The following is a 20139-nucleotide window of genomic DNA, read 5'->3' as shown; positions in this document are numbered from 1 at the left end:
CCCAAAACAAAATGAATATAGAGTCATACAGCATGGAAACAGACACCTTACTCCAAACAGTTCATGCCAAACATAATCTCAAACTAAACTAGTCCCACCTGCCTGCCCCTGGCCCATATATGTTGATGTCCCTTTTCGTTTGGAATTACAAGGGAGCTCAGGAAACGAAACCCTATCAGTTTCTCCATGGCAACATCTCAGCTAACCAAGTATCAACCAATCAGCACTTTCTCCTCCTGTGGTATAAATTGTTGTGGGCCTTTTGAAATTTGGCATTCTTGCATTTGCTCTGATGAGAGCAAGACAAAAACACATCAGCAACCCGTCTCTCTTTTCAGCAAAATTGAAAGAACCTCCCTGTATAGGCGTTTAAAGGACAAGGGGACATGACCTGAAATTGGGCTATGATATCTCTTGGAGATAAGTTAGAAAATACTCTTTCACACAACGTGGCACAAGTGAGGAACTTCCAATTGAAGAAGGGAAGATGAAGAGATGCTTCCTCAATTAATACCTATACATCTGACAACAGTTGATGTTTGGTTTAGCAGAGTATGGAGTCAAGTCAAGTGAATGAACCTTAAGACACAGGTCAATCACAGTCTCATGGAAAGGCTGTTAAACAGATCTGAGGAGCTGAATGGCCTCCCTTTGTTCCTTCTTTTCTGTCATGCTCAGTGTGCCAACATATTGAGGGAGCATACCAAGGCCAGAGGTCATGGGGAGGTCAGTGATGGTCAATTTGCGAGAAGTTTCTCTATGGCCTGGCCTGCTGAACAAGATTAGGAGCATGTGAGCCCATTACTTGTTACAGGATAGTGATGTACCTTACTAGGGGAGCTTCCTTGCTATTTATTGCACTGAGGATGTTGACATGCTCGCTGGCTTGTTTTCCTTCAGACGATTCATTACCATACGGGATGACATCATCAGTGAAGCCTCCGATGAAGCCATGTTATTCTACTCCGCTTGGAATAGAGTAACATCACTTCATTGGACGCTCCACTGATGATGTCACCTAGCATGGCGGCGAAACTCTGAATGAGAACAAGCCAGCTCGGGGAGCAGATCAACAACCTCACCCCCAACCCGAGCTACCGATCTTTACCAAAACTTGATTGCACTGAGTCTGAGGGTTTGGAGACGTTCAAAATCGACGACAAAGTAAGCAGGGTCAAGCTGAAATCTCATTTCAAGACAGCTTTAATGTCCTCCAGCATTAGACAGCGAAATTGGATATGTCGATCCATGCAGAGATATGGAAGAAGTAACCTAAAAACATGGTTAACCAAAGACTTCAGGTTAAAAGCCCGTTTTCAAAGAAGAAAGAAATGCAGCGTGTCGCAGAGGTCTAAGGAATGCCAGAACTTGGGGCCTAGACAGCTGAAGACTGCTCAAACGCCAGAATTTGAGGAACACTGAGATCTTGGTGATCAAAGCGGGGAAGCACCAAATAACCTTTAACATTTTATATTAAGTTATGAGAAGAGGTTAGACAAATTAGGCCGGTTTTCTAAAGTTTAGAAGGTTATGCAGTGATCTGATCAAAGTATTCAAGATATTAACAGGAACAAACAGGGTAGAGAAAGATAAACTATTTGCGATGGTTGGAGATTCCGGGACTAGGGACATAGTCTGAGAATTTGGGCCAGACCATTCAGGAGAGATTTTAGGAAGTCCTTCTACACACAAAGGGTGAAAGAGGTTTGGAACTCTCTTCCACAAATGGGGGATGTTTGTTCAGTTGTTAATTTTAAGGGATATGGGACAAGGGCATGTCTATGGTCTTAGGCCACAGATCAGCCATCGTCTCATTGAATGCTGGAACAGGCTCAAGGGGCTGAATGGCCTACTCCCGTTCCAGTGTTCCTACTTAGAAATTGGTGCAGTGGTCACACGTCCTCCAGTTGGAAGTATCCAAGACACACTGGACCAGCGTGTCTCAGTCATCAGCTTTACTGCACTTTCCTTTGGGATTACAGTGAAAGGAAGGGAGGAGCAAGGCACAGAGGGAGTTGAAAACAAGGGCGAATGTTGTAAAATCAGAATGTTGCTTGACCAGGAGATGGTGTACATTAGTGAACGCAAGAATGATAGAGGAATGGGGTTGGTGCAAGTTAGAATAGGGACAACGCAGATTTGGATAACTTAGAAACAGCATGAACTGCTGATGCTGGAGTCAGAGATAACACAGTGTGCAGCTGGAGGAAGACAGCAGGCCAGTCACCCTCAGAGGAGCGGGAAAGTTGACGTCTTGATCAGGACCATTTCTGAAGAAGGGTCCCAACCCTAAAAAACATCAACTTTCCTGCTCCTCTGATGCTGCCTGGCCTGCTGTGTTTCTCCAGCTCCTCACTGTGTTATGTCTGTAGATTTGGATGACATTTAGTTTTCTTGAGCAGATCCAGACGTCAGGACCTCAGGATAAATGAGTCTTGAGAATGACAAAGGCATGATGAAGCAACAAGTGATCGGTTTTAAACCTTCAGTTGCCTAGGGGATAGGCACTAAACAGTTGTCCTCTGCCTGTGCACAGGTAGCTGATTGATGCTACACCTGCCCCCCACACCTCCTCCCTCACCCCTATCCCAGGCCCCAAGATGACTTTCCACATTAAGCAGAGGTTCACCTGCACATCTGCCAATGTGGTATACTGTATCCATTGTACCCGGTGTGGCTTCTTCTACATTGGGGAAACCAAGCAGAGGCTTGGGGACCGCTTTGCAGAACACCTCCGCTCGGTTCGCAACAAACAACTGCACCTCCCAGTCGTGAACCATTTTAACTCCCCCTCCCATTCCTCAGACGACATGGGCCTTCTGCAGTGCCACAATGATGCCACCCGAAGGTTGCAGGAACAGCAACTCATATTCCGCTTGGGAACCCTGCAGCCCAATGGTATCAATGTGGACTTCACCAGCTTCAAAATCTCCCCTTGCCCCACCACATCCCAAAATCAGCCCAGTTCATCCCCTCCCCCCACTGCACCACACAACCAGCCCAGCTCGTCCCCGCCCCCACTGCATCCCAAAACCTGTCCAGCCTGTCCCTGCCTCCCTAACTTGTTCCTCCTCTCACCCATCCCTTCCTCCCACCCCAAGCTGCACCTCCATTTCCTACCTACTAACCTCATCCCACCTCCTTGACCTGTCCATCTTCCCTGGACTGACCTATCCCCTCCCTACCTCCCCACCTATACTCTCCTCTCCACCTATCTTCTTTTCTCTCCATCTTCGGTCCGCCTCCCCCTCTCTCCCTATTTATTCCAGAACCCTCTCCCCATCCCCCTCTCTGATGAAGGGTCTAGGCCGAAACGTCAGCTTTTGTGCTCCTGAGATGCTGCTGGGCCTGCTGTGTTCATCCAGCCCCACACTTTGTTATCTTGGATTCTCCAGCATCTGCAGTTCCCGTTATAGCTGATTGATGCATTTCTTTAACAATTGCACCACCTAGTGGTGTGCGCATTCATAGCTCCAGCCCTTACCTAATTTCTCTTCGGCCGTGGGCTGCAACAGGTCACACAGTGGGACAGCCTGAAATGCCTTGGATTGCATTTGAAGTGCATGCAAATTCAGGCAAAGCTCAAGAAAGACCTCACAAACAGCAAGTGAATTTCAGGAATCCTTTGCGCTGTAGTATTCTATTGTTTTGCAATTTTCTCTTTGCAGCCTCGACTCAAAGTTTAGCAGAGTCTCTGTTTCCGGGCCAACATCACTGGGACATGCAATTTGTAAATTTAAGCATGCTGTATTTTTGATTTCGTGTTGGGAAGGGCAAGGAAAATAAAGACCTGCATTTATGTAGCAATGTTCGCAACCACTGGGTGTCCCAAAGCGCATCATGGCAAAGCAAATATTTTTAAAGTGTAATTCAGGAAAGTTGGTAATCTGTGCACATCCAGCTCCCAGAAGTACCTGTTCTAGCTCCTTCTACAGCAGTGTTTCCTTTATCCTGGATCCACACCTTGGCATAACTAATCAAGCAGAACAAGCATAGATTAGCTACTAGACTCTCATTGCAGAGCAATTAAACATCACAGAAACCTCGGAGTTGTTCAGGATGAGGTTGTTGCGATTATTCATTCGAATTTATTTGGTATGAGTGATTCACAATCAATTTGGTAACAAGGGCAGATTGCCTGAGCATACATCAAAGTGTAGGAAGAGTTACAGGAACAGAAAGAGGCCATTCATCCACTTAAAGCCTGTTGATTTGGATCAGGGCTGCTCCATATCTTAATTCCATCTATCCATCACTGTTATGTTGCCTTTAATACAGCTGCCCAACAGAAATCCAGCTCGGTGTTTGAAATAACTACACAAGGGCTGGTATCCTCCCACCAAGTCATCCCTTATTTCCATGTACACAGTACAAGGTCTCTGACAAGCCAGCACAAAGCCCATCCCTAGACTGAGGAGACCTTCTGAATCTCCGGTTTATATGTCAGCCAGGGCTCCCTGATTCGCCCGGCTTAACAACCCCAATAAAGGATCTCATTGTCAATGAGATCTACCCCCAGCCATTCTTCCAATCACTGTAATGTCGCTGCTGCTGCTGAAACCTGTAGCCTGTTGGATAGGCAGTGAGCACTCCCGCAAAACATCCTTTTAATCTGTTCATTTTCCAGGTGGTTCCGTTCCATTCAGGATTAATGAGCAGACGTCTGAGGTCAGTGTGGAAAAGCCGCTGGATAGGGAACAGAGGGAGACATACGAAATGATTGTCAGATGCACCTTGCAAACAGCTGTGCAAGTGACAAAGGTTGGGAGGTCCTTGCATGTGACTGTCCTTGACAAAGGTGACAATGCTCCATACCTCCCTGATGGCAACGACACAGCAGAGGCTTTTATTGAGTTCAACAGGAAAGAGGTAGGACTCCCTACAAGGTCTGGATGAGATTTTGTGTGCGCATGTCTGAGTGTGCGCGCGCATCTGTGTCTGAGTGTGTGTGTCAGTGTGTGTGCATGAGTGTGTGTGTGAGTGTCTGTGAGAGTGTGTATGTGTGTGCGTCTGTGTCTGTGGCTGCTTTATTTCTGCAGATCATGGTTTATCCTTTTATATCATGTTGACCTTTTTAAGTCTCCACATCCCCTCTTTCCAGCAGAGACCAGGTGTTGGAAATCACCAAGGTGATGACTTTTGTTGCCGAAGTGCTCTGAAGCAATGATGTCCTGGAGCTGTGCCCCTCTGGCCATAAATGGCGCACTGTGGGTGGAGTTCGTTTGATAGAAAGTAGAGTTGAAGAGAGAAGCACATGTTTTTTAGTAACATCACAGTAAAATTAGAGCTTGGTATATCTCAGGTTACCATGTGTGACATTAATAAGTATTATGATGCAATAAATAAAGTTCTAAAGAAACCGTGCTCTTAGCTGTGGAGGTAACCCCATGACAAAAGAACTTCTCCTGCCCCATGCATCCAACACATTTCTGGTCCCCTTTCTTTACTCAGAGAGTAGTAAGGGAATGGAACGCTTTGCCTGCAACGGTAGTAGATTCGCCAACTTTAGGTACATTTAAGTCGTCATTGGACAAGCATATGGACGTACATGGAATAGTGTAGGTTAGATGGGCTTGAGATCGGTTTGACAGGTCGGCACAACATCGAGGGCCGAAGGGCCTGTACTGGGCTGTAATGTTCTATGTTCTATGTTCTATGTAACAGAGACCCACTGTCGTCTTCCATAAACAGTGATCGTCTATTCTAATCTGAGCTGTCTTCCCTAACGCCTCATCTACAAAATCTTCATCTTCATTCATAGTTTGGTGCTTGGCCAGGGCTTATCGGCTGCATCCAACATCAATCAGAATTGAAACAGATACAACTTTCTGGAATTTGGGTCTGGAAATTCAAAATCTTACAATATCTATGAAGTGTTCCATTCTGGCGCACTTTGTAACATGAGAGTTGTTTGAATTAAAGATAATTGCCTTGAGGAAATAGAAGAAAGACCAACTCCCTTCTATTGTAAGTGTGTGCCTAGCCTTCAAGGGAGTTCGCGTTTAATGACCCAAAGTCCTGTGTTCAATTAGATTCTTTAAATTCTGCCTTGTCTCTTTGCTCTTCCATCTTCGTTTGTCTCTTGCTTCACTTGTTTAGTGTTCTGTTTGGAAAAAAACAGTCGGTGAATGATTTTACTAGAACAGATCTTTGTTACTACATTTATTTGCAGAATAAAACATTCGAAGCATCTACCTCATAACTCCACAGTTTCAGTCTCTTTAGATGTGTTCAAGTTATGGCTTCAACCGACACTCCCCACTTGTCATAGAAGCCCTACGGTGTGGAAACAGGCCCTTCGGCCCAACAAGTCCACGCCGACCCTCGGAGTATCCCACTCAAACCCATCCCCCTAATCTAGGACCTCTGAACACTACAGGCAGTTTAGCATGGCCAATCCACCTAACCTACACATCTTTGGACTGTGGGGGGAAACCAGAACACCCAGAGGAAACCCACGCAGACACAAAGAGAACATGCAAACTCCACGCAGACAGTTGGCCGAGGGCGGAATTGAACTCAGGTCCCTGATATTGTGAGGCAGCAGTGCGAACCACTGAGCCACTGTGTCGCCCCTTTAAATTCAAGTTGATTAAGATTTAAGCCATCAGCCACTTTTGGAATTGAACCCACATCCCAGCCGATGAGCCTGGAGTCTCTGGATTACATATCCAGTGAAATTACCGTTATGCCTCTAGTTCCCATGTGTATAATTAATCAAAATTGCATACAGTTACAGTGGGAGAGTGGTGACCAGAGCTACCTTCCAAGCAATTGACCTGAGTTTGATTCCTGGCTATGGAGATTGCCAATTTTAAATCTTCAGAAACCCATTCTTAAAATGAATTTGATTCATTGTAACTGGACTAGGGGCTCCTGCTGTGTGGAGGTGGTGGTGTCACTTACCCTGAGCCAGAACGTCTGAGTCAAATCCCTCTTGCCCCTAGAAGTGTTTACTGTATGCCCAAGCAGTTTGATTAAAAATAAAATAATAGAACTTCAGTTTAGCGCCACCATCCTACCTAATTCCCACTCTTAGCACATCCTCATTCAGGAGGGCTTCTAACGGAGGATCACCGGACCTGAAGCGTTAACTCTGTTTTCTCCTTCAGAGGCGCTGCCAGGTCTGCTGAGCTTTTCCAGAAACTTCTGTTTCAGTTCCTGATCCGGGAGGGGTTTTTATTCCTCTCGGTTTCTAGTTCTTTTCCTCCGGGTGTTTGGGAGCAGTCCTGCTTCTAACAATTTGGCAAGTAAGCAGCACTTATTCTGCTTCCATTGCCTTCGGTGAGAGGGTAGAAAGTTACCGGCTTGCTGTCATGCATCCTACCAGCGCGGCTCAGTTCCAAGATCTATGCCATTGTGTTTTCAAGGGCTACACTCCCTGCCATACCTGTTTATATCTTTCAGAACACGGTGGTGGTATCTCTCTCAGTGTATGACACAGACAGCACCACCAAGTACGCAGTTACAGTGATGAGAAATGACACTTGGATCACAGACAACTTCAGAGTGAAGACTACGCCACTGGAAACACCTGCCAGCACCGAGAGCCCTGCTCGAGGGACAGTAAACAAATATGGTAAACCCTCACCGAAAACCCATCCTTCGGCAATGCGCAATCGGAAATGGGAGGTACCTCCCACTCTGGGAAGCAGAAATATACACAGCGCGGCCACGAATATCTGAAATGGGAAAACAATGGGACATGCTGTGGTAGGGTTTCTTTTTGGCTTCAGGCACTTTGCTGTCACGCAAATGAAGGAAAACTGATGAATAAGAAAGGGGTTGGGGTTGGGGGACTGTTCAGACCAATGGTTCCCAAAATGTCCCACTGTCAGCCCATTTTGAGGCTTGCAAATTGTTGAGACACCTCTGAGATCAGATCAGGGGGTGGCAGGGGTCAAAGAGAAGGGTTTGAGACAGGGAAGGGGCCTGGGTTTCTGCCTTGGAGCTTGCGAGCTCAAAACCTCAGCTCAGGACTCCATGAGGCACATTCACTTTGGGCAGTGAAGTCGCTGTGCCTTTTGTAAATCCCATGGTTCCTGGTCTTTTGGAGAGAGACAGACAGATGGACAGAGAGAGAGGGACAGACAGACAGAGAAACAGACAGATAGAGACCGAGAAACAGACAGAGAGACAGAGAGCGAGAGAGGGAGAAAGAAGGAGAGAGATACAGACAGAGACAGAAAGAAACAGAACAGAGAGGGAGCCCGACAGACAGAGAAAGATAAAGAGCCAGAGAGAGAGAGAGAAAAACAGAGAGAGACAGAGACAAAGAGAGAGAGGCAGGAAAGCAGATAGAGAGAGAGGGAGACAGAGAAGCAGAGAGAGATCTAGAGAGATTGAGAAACAGAGAACCAGAGAGGGACAGAGAGCCAGGGAGAGAGAGAGTCAAACAGAGAGAGAGAGATGGTGAAATGAAGGTCATATGAAGGTCACCAGCTCTGGGTTAAAGGGAAAGGAAGGTTTCACCAGTGCAGTATTTATAATGAGCTTTACAATGTGGTCTAGATCCATAGCATTTCTCCCAAACCGCCAGACCCCCATCCTCTTCCCTCCCTCGCTCCCTCTCTGATTGTGTTGCTGGCAGTATAGCTAGAGAACCAACATCTTACTCAGAGCATGGCCTTCAGCCTGAAGCATTCCAATTAGGGAAAACCTTTCTGCTTAAGTGCTCCCATTGGTGTGGAGCTTTTAGCATTGGAAAAAACACAGTAGATTTATTGACTCTGATCCTACAGAATGGTGGAACAGACTCAAGGGGCTTTATGGCATCCTCTCAAATTCTTATGACCCCGCTCACTAGATACTGCATCCATTGAAATAATGCATGGAAAATCACGCAGGCCACATCACTCTAACCACCACATCCAGACCCAACACTGGCAAACAGGGCATTTACTGTTTCAAGCTCTGTCGGACTTTGCCTGAAAGACCCTCATCAGGATGAAACTTGAGGCCAAAAATGCCTCGAATACTAACTTTGTTGGCCGATGTTAAACTTGACTTCGCTGCCTCCCGCCGTATAAAAGCTGTCCCCTCTTCAACCTGATAAGGTGAGCTGAGGCAGTCAGGGGGTGCCAATTCAATGCCAATGCAGTGAATTGATTACCCACCATCTTCCCCCCACCCCAACCCTCACCCCCTACCCCACCCTCCCCTCCGGCAATTTGATGAACCAGAGAAGGACAGAATTAATGAGAAATCGGATCAATTTTTGATGAGATTATGTGGCACTAGTTCTCTGCATGAGGAAACTTGTTCATTGCAAGAAAGAACATAGGATGAATGGCCTATTCTAGCCCCTATCCACCACCCATCCCACCATTCTGTAAGATTCCGTACTTCAGCTTTATTATTTTCTGCAGGCCACTTTTAAAGGAAGTATTAGCTACTTCGGACAGTGCCAACTGTTTCAGAAACATTATCTGGGCCAGTGACCAGGATAAACTGGGATGGCAAATACAAATTAAGGGCAGTACTAAACTCATAAGGAATTATGATCGCTCCCTGACTCCTACTGGGAGGTAGCTGAGAAACTTGACTGACATCTTGGGATCAGCTTGTGGACAGTGTCAGGTTCACATGTGGAATATTAAGACTGGTGGCTAGACTGTGTAGGACATGAATCTTGATGAAAAGGAAGGTATACTGTCGCTGTTTGTCATCTTGCACTCATCAGGACAAATGCAAGAATGCCAACTTGCAGCTGATCACAACAATTTATGCTGTGGGAGAAAAAGTTACAGATTGATTAGTCAGTTGATTCTGATTAGCTTGAATAATACCATTGAGAAAGCAACAGGACCTGTAGTTGTCTCAAACTCGGATAACTCCAGAAAGGCACGAGACTTGAATGCACTTCATTTGTTTGCAGAGAACGGGTCCTTGTCTATGAATGTATGTGATATCTGGAAAATGTAAATGAGCAAAGTTAACAGCTCAACTTTAAATTATTTGTTGGCAAAACATTTCCTGAGGTTGGTTGGCTCACCGAGCTGGTTTGTTGTTCCGCAGATGTTTCGTTACCCTGCTGGGTAGCATCCTCAGTGCAGCCTCCGACGAAGCGTTGATGTGTTTTCCCGCCTGGTTTTCAAACTCTGGGGTTCACTGAGCTGGATTGCCTGACTTCCAGTTTTCCTTTGTTGTGGAGTGTATATGGGGTCAAGTTCTATGTGTTTGTTTATGGCTTTCTTCGTGGAGTGCCAGGCTTCTAGGAATTCCCGTGGCTGTCTCTGCTTTGCTTGTCCCGGGATCTTGGTGTTGTCCCAATCGAATTGGTGGTTCTCCTTGTCCATGTGGGTTGAGATGAGTGAGTATTGGTGGTGCCTTTTTGTAGCCAATTGGGGTTCATGTCCTCTTGTCGTTAGTTTCCTTCCTGTTTGTCCGATTTCTCACAGTCTCTGCAGGGGATCTTATACTTGACATTGGTCCTGTCCATGGCGGGGGAAGTGGGTCTTCAGTTCAGGTTAGCAGTTATGGTAGGGTTGATGTGGGCTTGTGTGCAATTCTGATGCCAAGCGTTTAAAGGCGTCTTGTGGTTAGTTCCAATATGTTCCTGATGTAGGGTATGTGATGAGTGTGTTGGGCTGTGTAGTATCTTCCTGATGTTGTTCGTGTAGGCATCTCCTGACTCAGTTTTTTGGATATCCATTGTCCTTGAATTTCTTCTTGCATTTCCTGTCAGATGTGATTCTGCAATTCTGCAGTATTTGCCTAACAAAACCAAGGGTGCCAATAATCACACACCAATAACCTTTTTCCACTTATAGAATTAATTGTGGGCAATGCAGATGTGGGTTGATATAAAGAGGCATGTGAGGAGGCTTGTATGGAGCATGAATGCTGGGTTAGACCAGTTGGGCTGAATGGACTGTTCTGTACTCAAGACTGCTTGTAATCCCCTGTATGTTGATGTGTTTTATTCAGAGTTAATACTGAAGAAAAACCTATCAATCTCTGAGAACCGGTCATTTAGTTTGGATGTCCTGGTCCATGATACAGAGTACAGTGGCCCAAACAGCTCAGTGATGCTTCATTTCAACGTCACCATCCGCCCAATAATAATCGAGTTCACTGAGAAAGTCTTCCATTTCTCACTGAGCAGGAATGCTGGACGATCCGCGAAGGTAATTGTTTCGTTTCTATGATTGGCGATCCTGCAGCAGGAAGACAAAATCAGAACTACCTCAAAAAAAAATTAAGAGCTATGAGTAAAGCCAGCTAATCTAATCTAATCTAATATCCTGGAACGTGTTGCCAGGGGAGGTGGTCGAAGCAGATTCGAAGCAATGTTTATGAGGCATCTAGACAGACACATAAACAGACAGGGAATAGAGGGGTACAGACAAGGTACAGGCAGATAGTTATAGTGTAGAGTAGCATCACAGTCAGCGCAAACATGGTGGGCAAGAGGGCCTGTTCCTGTGCTGCACTGTTCTATATTCTGTTATGATGTGTGGTTCTTAGTTTTGTCTCTACTATTGGGTGAGTTGTGATAAGAACATATGAACAAAAGGAATTAACAGTAGAGTATGCAGCCCCACAGTCCAACTCCTCCATTCAATAAGATCACAGTGGATCAGATTCTAACTTCAAGCCCACTTTCCTGTCAACCCCAATAATCTTTCACCTCTTCTCTTACAAGAATCTATCTACTTACGTCTTAAAAATATTCAAGGACTCCGCTTCCACTGCCTTTTCAGGTAGAGAGTTCCAAGTCTCACAGCCCTCTGACAAAAAGAAAATTGCCTAACTCTGTTTTAACTGGGGGGGTGCCTAATTTTAAAACAGTCCTGGATTCTCCCATAAGACAGAGAAACATTGAAAATAGATGCAGGGGCAGGCCGTTCGGCCCTTTGAGCTGTGCCACCATTCGATATGATCATGGCTGATTTTGGAATTTCAGTATCCCGCTCCCGTACATCTTGATCCCTTTAGCCACAGGGGTCATGCCCGGCTCCCTCTTGAATATATCTGAAGAACTGGCCCCAAGAGCCTCCTGTGGGAGGGAATTCCACAGATTCCCAACTCTGAGTGAAGAAATTCTTCCTCATCAGAATAGCTTACCCCTAATACTTCGACTGTGGCCCCGAGTTTGAATATGAAACATCCATCCAGTCCAGACCCCTCAGAATTTTGTATGTTTCAAACAATTCACCTCTTACTCTTCCAAACTCCAGTCGATGCCAGCTGAGCCCATACGACATTTTCTCTGAAGACAATCCACCCATCTCAGGTATTAGTCTAATCTACTCTAGAATCTGATTTATTTCGGCATCAAAATGGTAACAGGATAACAAATGTCTTTACGCAGTGAGTGAAAATGATCTAGAAGCCTCCACTTCAGAGCACGTTGGAGATGGAGACATCAATTATTTCAGAGGAAATGGGTAACTGAAGGCAATAAACTTGAAGGGATGGAGTGAGAGGGGATGGGATGAAGTGAATTGCCATACAGTGAGCTAGCATAGACCCAGTGGGACTCAAATGGCCTCCTTTAATGTCATGACTCCATGTTCTGTTTAAGTGGGAAATGGGAAACAAGTAGCATGCCACTAAACTTTTGGCCAAAATTTGGATAAAAATAAATGGTTTGACAGTTCACCTATGAGCTCGGAATATCCCAATCAAAATACATCTTCCCCTGAACGGTAGGTGTGATCTCCTGTTTCCATGGTCCCACAGCTCCGTTCTTGATGACGAGCATGTAGGATCTGATTGACAGCCCATGACCAGGGCACTTCTTCAATGGCTGTCATCATCTTCAGAGTGACTAATGTGGGTGTTCATCCCATACGGTGGGATGTTCTATGAGCTACCACAAGCTACACAGTGACTAGAAGACACTCACACCCACCAGGGCTGAGTAGCAAGCCAACGCTCATTCCAGAGTTCCACCACTGTACATCTGGAGGGCGCATTGAACCCTTCACTTGGGTGATGGGAATGATAATCTCTTGTTTTCACTGTGTGTTACAGATTGGAAGGATTTGCATCGCAAACTGCCACAACTTTCAAGCGTTAAATATAACCTACACACTGGTGCCCCTAATTCAGACTGAGGAGAATGCTACTCATCCAGAAAGAAACTGTTCTTCCATCGTGGGGGTCCTGAAGAGAGCCGAGGATATATTCGGATTCCTGTATATCAACGATGTGAAAATGTTGCGGACAGGCTCCTGCACCAGGCTGCACTATATTATCATTGCCAATGAGTATTTGAGCAAGGAGGTGGCTAAGGCTAGCATCATTGTCACGCTCGAAGGCTCGTGTACGTACTTGTGCTTCTGGTTTTCCTCTCTCTGACCTTCCCTGACCACACTTTCGATTTCAAATGAGAGAGGAAGGAGAGAAGAGGGGTATGAGATGGAGCAGGATTGGAGTTGGATGTCATTAATAATGAGTTCTAGAAAAGGTGGCAACACGTATGTACTAGAGGTGGCTTTGTAACAATTGTGCCTGTTTTAGTCTCTCTCAAGAAAACTCAGTAAGAAGTGATTTTTAAGACCTTGGATGACAGCCGAATGAATCTCGACATTGCAATCATTTATGGGCAATGGGATAATGTGGACTTGAGGGCTTTTCTTGGGGTTATTGTCGTTAGTCTTTGTAAGTTTTATGCAGAAGAATCTTCGGTCATGATCTACCAAACGGCAGGGATAGCAGACAGGGTTGAGGGGCTAATGGTGTCCTCCTGCTCTTATTTCTAACAGAATGGGCTGCCAATTGTCGTTCCTCCAAAAAACAACTGATCCATCTGGAATCAAGGGCAACTTGTGGAATTATTAATGTGGTAAAGATGGAGTTTGTACACAGGCAGGAGAAGGAATCATCTGCGTTTGTGTTAACGCAAAATGGGGCTTGTGAGGGGTACTCCGAAGGAATTTTTTTAAAAAATAGTAATTCTCAGTTTGTGAGTATTGATGGCATTTATTCCCCATCACCGGTTAACATGAGAAAGTGGTAACAATTTGTCAAAACTGAGCTGCTTCAACTCCAGAGTGCAGGTTACGGCTGCCATATTGGTGTAGGTCTGGTGTCATATATAGGCCACACAAGGTATGGAGCAGTAAAAATCCCTTCAAAGGATGTTGGTGAACTAGTTGGGTTTTTCCAACAATCAAACAGCTCTCTGGTTGCTTTTACTGATGGTATTCCAATCCTGGAGTCTCAGTTGCTATGGCAACGTACATCCTGTAATCTGGAGCTAATTCAGTATGGGAGGGCTCCAAGTTTCTTTCCATCACATTGCTAGCCAGGAATCTCTCCCGAGCTCACTGCCTGCTGTCGGTGTGCATTGGAAGGATTTGCAGGTCAATAATCAACATTTACAAGTGTGAGGTGATGCACTTTGGTAGGAATAACCAGAAGGCAAAATACAGGGCTAATGGTAAGATTCTTAGCAGTGTAGATGAGCAGAGAGATCTCGGTGTCCATGTACACAGACCCTTGAAAGTTGCCATCCAGGTTGACAGGGCTGATAAGAAGGCATACAGTGTTTTAGCTTTTATTAATAGAGGGATCAAGTTCCCGAACCAAGAGATTATGGTGAAGCTGTACAAAACTCTGGTGCGGCCGCACTTGGAGTATTGCGTACAGTTCTGGTCACCGCATTACAAGAAGGATGTGGAAGCTTTGGAAAGGGTGCAATGGAGATTTACTAGGATGTTGCCTGGTATGGAGGAAAGGTCTTACGAGGAAAGGCTGAGGGACTTGAGGCTGTTTTCATTAGAGAGAAGAAGGTTGACAGGTGACTTAATTGAAACATATAAAATAATCAGAGGGTTAGATAGGGTGGATAGGGGAGAGCCTTTTTCCTAGGATGGTAACGGCGAGCACGAGGGAGCATAGCTTTAAATTGAGGGGTGAAAGATATAGGACAGATGTCAGAGGTAGTTTCTTTACTCAGAGTAGTAAGGGAATGGAACGCTTTGCCTGCAACGGTAGTAGATTCGCCAACTTTAGGTACATTTAAGTCGTCATTGGACAAGCATATGGATGTACATGGAATAATGTAGGTTAGATGGGCTTGAGATCGGTATGACAAGTCGGCACAACGTCGAGGGCCGAAGGGCCTGTACTGTGCTGTAATGTTCTATGTTCGGCTACAATAATGAGAGCACGTTCTTTAGCTCTCGGATTCTGGGATGGGACTCAAACCTGGGGCTTAGAGACGGGGGTGCTGATGACTTTCTCATTTTTGCTGGGACCACTTTTAATTTGCAGTATTCTAAAAATGCCAAGGTGAGATTTGAACTTGGATTCTCTGGATCCTTTGTCAAAGCTTCTAGGATGTTAATTTCATACTTTAACCACTAATTGCACCTAATCCTGTTTGTCACTTTGCTGAATTGAACAATATTTGATCCTGTATTGTAGCCCAGTGGCAGTGCCCTGTTACAACATAATACAATGTTATCACTATGGGAGCTAACCGAAGATTCTTCTGCATAAAACTTACACAGACTAACGGCAATAACCCCAAGAAAAGCCCTCAAATCCACATTATCCCATTGCCCATAAATGATTGCAATGTCGTAGATTCATTCGGCTGTCATCCAAGGTGTTAAAAATCATTTCTTACGGAGTTTTCTCGAGAGAGACTAAAACAGGCACAATTGTTATAAAGCCACCTCTCAAGTACCTATATGCTGCCACCTTTTCTAGAACTCATTATTAATGACATGATAGAATAAAGATTACATGGATAAAAAAAGTATAGACTGAACAATCAGCTCCGTCATGTTACTGCAAAGATAGTGGTGATGACCGTATACAATGTCAGCTCCACGTGTAAACCGAATCTGCTCCTCTGCTTTTCTCAGGCAGTCAGTTGAAGACCTTAGCCATTTAGAGTTAGATTTATTAACACACACAATCATACGTGTAAAGTGAAAAGTTTATAAATCACCACTTACGACACCACCTTAGGTGCAAAAGTATCTAGATACAGACCCTTAAGTACAAATTCTTAGGGAAAAATGATTAAAAAAATAAAGAAATAAAAAGCCCAGCATTTGAACCTCCTTAGGTACAAAAGAGAAAATCATGGAAATAAATTAGAAAACTAAAGAGATAAAAAGCTCAGAAGAACAGTCCTTCCAACCCAGTCCACACTGGCGCCCAGCCTCCAGACCACACAAGGCCTTGCCTCGAGGCTGAGTGGGCTGGGAAGCCATGTGTCTTTGCCTAAAGGCTCTGAAGACCGGGAATCAGCGCTGAGGCCGCGAGCCTGCGATGACTTCACTCAAGGCTCACAGATAGGAGGTAAGAAGTAAAAAAGAAAAACAAAGGAGAAGAGAAAGAAAAGGAACAGACGGAGCAGACGAGGTCTGGCTGAGGTGTCCTACTCTGCCGCCATCTTGGAATTTAGCGGCTGTGTGAAGCGATTGTTCTCAATGATTTGGCTCCTTTTCCATAGCTTAGAAACTGTGCCCTCTCAATCCCGACCTTTTCATGACTGGGGACAATTTCTTCATCTCTACTCTGTCCAGACCTATCCTGATTTTGAACACCTCGATCGAATCTCCTCTCGGCCCTCAGTGGAAAACAGTCCTAACTTGCTGAGTCCTGATACTCCTGAGATAGGCCAACCACCCCATCGTTTAGGAAGGTTCGGTTTCTGCAGGGCATTTCTAAACTAGTGCCGAATTGAAGGAGGTCATTTTTAGGTTTCGCTTTTCATCGATGGATCCACTTGTACATTCACAGTCAGTGTGCTATTCATTTCCTTGTGATTTTGAAATATAGTTTAATTAAGTTAATTAGAGCATTTTGTAATTTTAAGCCTATGCCAGTGTCATTATTTATTCAGTTGAAGTCTCATTCCTCTTTACAGTTCAAGTGTTGCATGTCCATAACCTGAAATGACCCTATATGATCACTTAAAGTAACAATATGTGAATGCTTTACTTAGCTGACACAGCAGGATTTAAATCCTGGTTGAAAATACATGGAATTAATTGAGTTTTCTTCTCTCTGCAGACACAGACAGAAATAACAATTGTCCCAAAATCTGTGCAACAAACAGGCAACGTGCTGAGTGTGAGGGATGTGGTGGCCTCGGTACATTGACGGGGAAATGTCAGTGGCGACAGGGCTTTGAGAAGGGTATGAATCTTCTGCAATGACTCAGTGTATCAGTTCTTCCTTTTGAATTGTCCATTATATGTGAAATTTTAATACTAACTACTGAATGATATAACTTCGAAATACTTCTGGAAGCGCTGAATGCTTGCTATCACTGAAGGACAATGTGTCCAAATTAACTCATGGGTAACTACAATCTTCAGATCTCAGATATCCCTCAAGATGTTCAGTTATTAAAGTGGTAGCTGTGGTTATGTAGGTCAAGCAGGCAGAGATGTAACAACTGGTTAAATAACTTATGGTGGAGAGAGCACATTGTAGGTACTTTCTGATCTTCCAAATTATGTTATTGGACCTCACTCTCCACTTGATCTATCTGAAGGAGCAGGGTTGTCTCACATTACAGCAGTAGACTGAACTGAAACTCACTGGACTAGTCAATGTAAATACTGTGGCTACAGGATCCAGCTAAAGTCTGGGAATCTTGCAACAAGGAATAGCAAGGTGGCCTTGTGGTTAGCGCTGAAACCCCTCAGTGCCAGGGACCTAGGTTCAATACCAGCCTGTGGCAACTGTCTGTGTGGGGTTTGCGCATTCTCCCCGTGTCTGTGTTCTGGTTTCCTCTCACAGCCCAAAGATGTGCAGGTTCAGCGGATTAGCCATGGCAAATGCAGGGTTATAGGGTAGGGTTGTGGGTCTGGGTGGGATGCTCTTTGAAGCGTTGGTGCAGACACGATGGGCTGATTGTTGGGATTCTATGAAGTCCACCAGCTACTATGCACAGGTCAGGAATGTGATGCAATACCTCACCTGCCCAGATGAGTGCATCTCCAACAAAACCGAAGGAGCCCACACTAACAGGATAAAGCAGACCACTTGGTTGTTACACCCAATTTAAATATTCACTCATGCTGCCACCAATGCTCAGTAGCAGTAGCGTATACTGTCCACAAGATGCACTGCAGCACATCACCAACGCTCCTTCAACAGCATCATCAAAAGCAGACTGTGAGCAGGGACACACATTTTCCAATGAATATGATATTTGTATATTACAGCTAGTTGTAATAATTCTTATGATCACAATTAATGCTTTTTTCAAGTCTACAATATCATACCAGCTTCTTAAGTCACGGAAGAGAAGATAAACATTACTCCTGGAGGATAAAGTCAGAAGATACGTGGGAACACCTACCTGCAAGTTTCCCTCCTAGCCTCTCAACATGCTGACTTGGAAATATCACTGGCTTTAAACAAGAATTTTCCTTCGTTTTGTGCCGCAGTTGAATTTGAGTTGGTAACTTGTGAATTTAGGTCCCACTCCAGGCATTGAAGACATGATCAAGGCTCATACTTTCCTGCTTGGGACGGCTCAGTGGTTAGCACTGCTGCCTTATAGCACCAGGGACCCAGAGTTTGAGTCCACCCTCAGGCGACTGTCTGTGTGGAGTTTGCACATTCTCCCTGTGTCTGTGTGGGCTTCATCAGAGTGCTCCAGTTTCCTCCCACAGCCCCGGGATGTGCAGGTCAGGGTGGATTGGCCGTGCTAAATTGTCCCATAGTGCCCAGGGATGTGCAGGTCAGGGTGGATTGGCCGTGCTAAATTGTCCCATAGTGCTCAGGGATGTGTAGGTTAGGGTGGATTGGCCATGCTAAATTGTCCCATAGTGCCCAGGGATGTGCAGGTCAGGGTGGATTGGCTGTGCTAAATTGTCCCATAGTGCCCAGGAATGTGCAGGTTAGGGTAGATTGGCCGTGCTAAATTGTCCCATAGTGCTCAGGGATGTGTAGGTTAGGGTGGATTGGCCATGCTAAATTGTCCCATAGTGCTCAGGGATGTGTAGGTTAGGGTGAATTGGCTGTGCTAAATTGTCCCATAGTGCCCATTAGCCATAGGAAATGTAGAGTTACAAAGCTGGGGTGGAATGGTTCTCAGAGGGTCCATATGAACTCGATGGGCCAAATGACCTACTTCCACACTGTAGGTTTTCTCTGATTCTAGTGCTATGCATTCAAATACACTGCCATACAAATCAAATGTTAAGCTGCAGCTGCGGTTACTAGTTCTGGTATACAAGTGACACAAATTGCATAGGAACAGGGGCATCTAAGTCAACATTCCTTGATAAATAGTACTAAAAAATTCCTCTGAACTAGTCTTTTAACTCTTGTTCTGAGGTTTCTCTTTGAGCTAGGTGGCTGCATTTTGTTTTGACAGTCGCAAATGTGGGTGACCAAATTTTAACCTCCACTCTGGGACATTCTGATTGTTATACGTGAGACCTTTCATGCATTTAAATTGTTTTTTGAAAAAAGATAAAAACTAGAGTAAGACAGCCTCCATGATGACCTGGCCCCAGGTTGAAGGAAGTCCAGGAGTTTCATAAATGAAATCACCTGCACAGAAATTATCGTTTTATCTAAACGTTTTGAAACCAGGCGTCATGAATTTTGCATCTCCTGTTTTGCTTCACACTTGTAGGATAGAATAACAAGTATTCTATGTGCATAGGTCTGAATCTGTCTGAGCCAGATGGTGAAATTTGAGTTCGACCAATACCTATAATTGTCACAAAAACCCAGCTGGTGCACTCTCAACATTTAGTGAAGGAAATCTACCATCCTTACCTGGTGAGGCTTATATGTGACTTCTGGACGTGTGGTTTGGAATACCATCAACAGTTCTGGTCTCAATATTATTGAAGAGGTATAGATGTATTGGAGAAGCTGCAGGAAAAGATTCCCTGGAGTGATACCTGTAGAGAGAGGTTATTCCCATTTTGAACAGAGACTGGTGCTCATCCCTGGAGAAGAGGAGATTCAGGGTGGTCCTGGTAGAGGTCTTCAAGATAAACAAGGCTTTGATAGAGTGGAGGTAGAGATGGCTCCACTTGCTGTGAATAGTACTAGGTGTTGTAAACGTAAGAGAATCCCTAATAAATCCAGTTATTATGGAATAGAGCGTAGAACATTACAGTGCAGTACAGGCCCTTTGACCCTCCATATTGCACCGACCTGTGAAACCAAACTGAAGCCCATTTAACCTGC

General features: G+C 44.9%; 1 protein-coding gene across 1 annotated transcript in view; it reads left to right on the top strand.

The window, feature by feature from the left end:
* The window catches only part of ret (ret proto-oncogene receptor tyrosine kinase), a 116016-nt gene that overhangs the window by 60715 nt on the left and 35162 nt on the right, over positions 1-20139 (top strand). Inside the window, exons 4-8 of the mRNA XM_048563787.2 lie at positions 4628-4869; positions 7408-7579; positions 10930-11129; positions 12982-13273; positions 16987-17112. Of these exons, the coding sequence (XP_048419744.1) occupies positions 4628-4869; positions 7408-7579; positions 10930-11129; positions 12982-13273; positions 16987-17112 (1032 nt within the window). The remainder of the gene's footprint in view (positions 1-4627; positions 4870-7407; positions 7580-10929; positions 11130-12981; positions 13274-16986; positions 17113-20139) is intronic.

The sequence above is a fragment of the Stegostoma tigrinum genome, chromosome 37 (assembly GCF_030684315.1).
Source record: "Stegostoma tigrinum isolate sSteTig4 chromosome 37, sSteTig4.hap1, whole genome shotgun sequence".
Classification (NCBI taxonomy): domain Eukaryota; kingdom Metazoa; phylum Chordata; class Chondrichthyes; order Orectolobiformes; family Stegostomatidae; genus Stegostoma; species Stegostoma tigrinum.
Note: the sequence above shows the minus strand (reverse complement) of the source record. Positions and strands in the feature narration are given on the sequence as shown.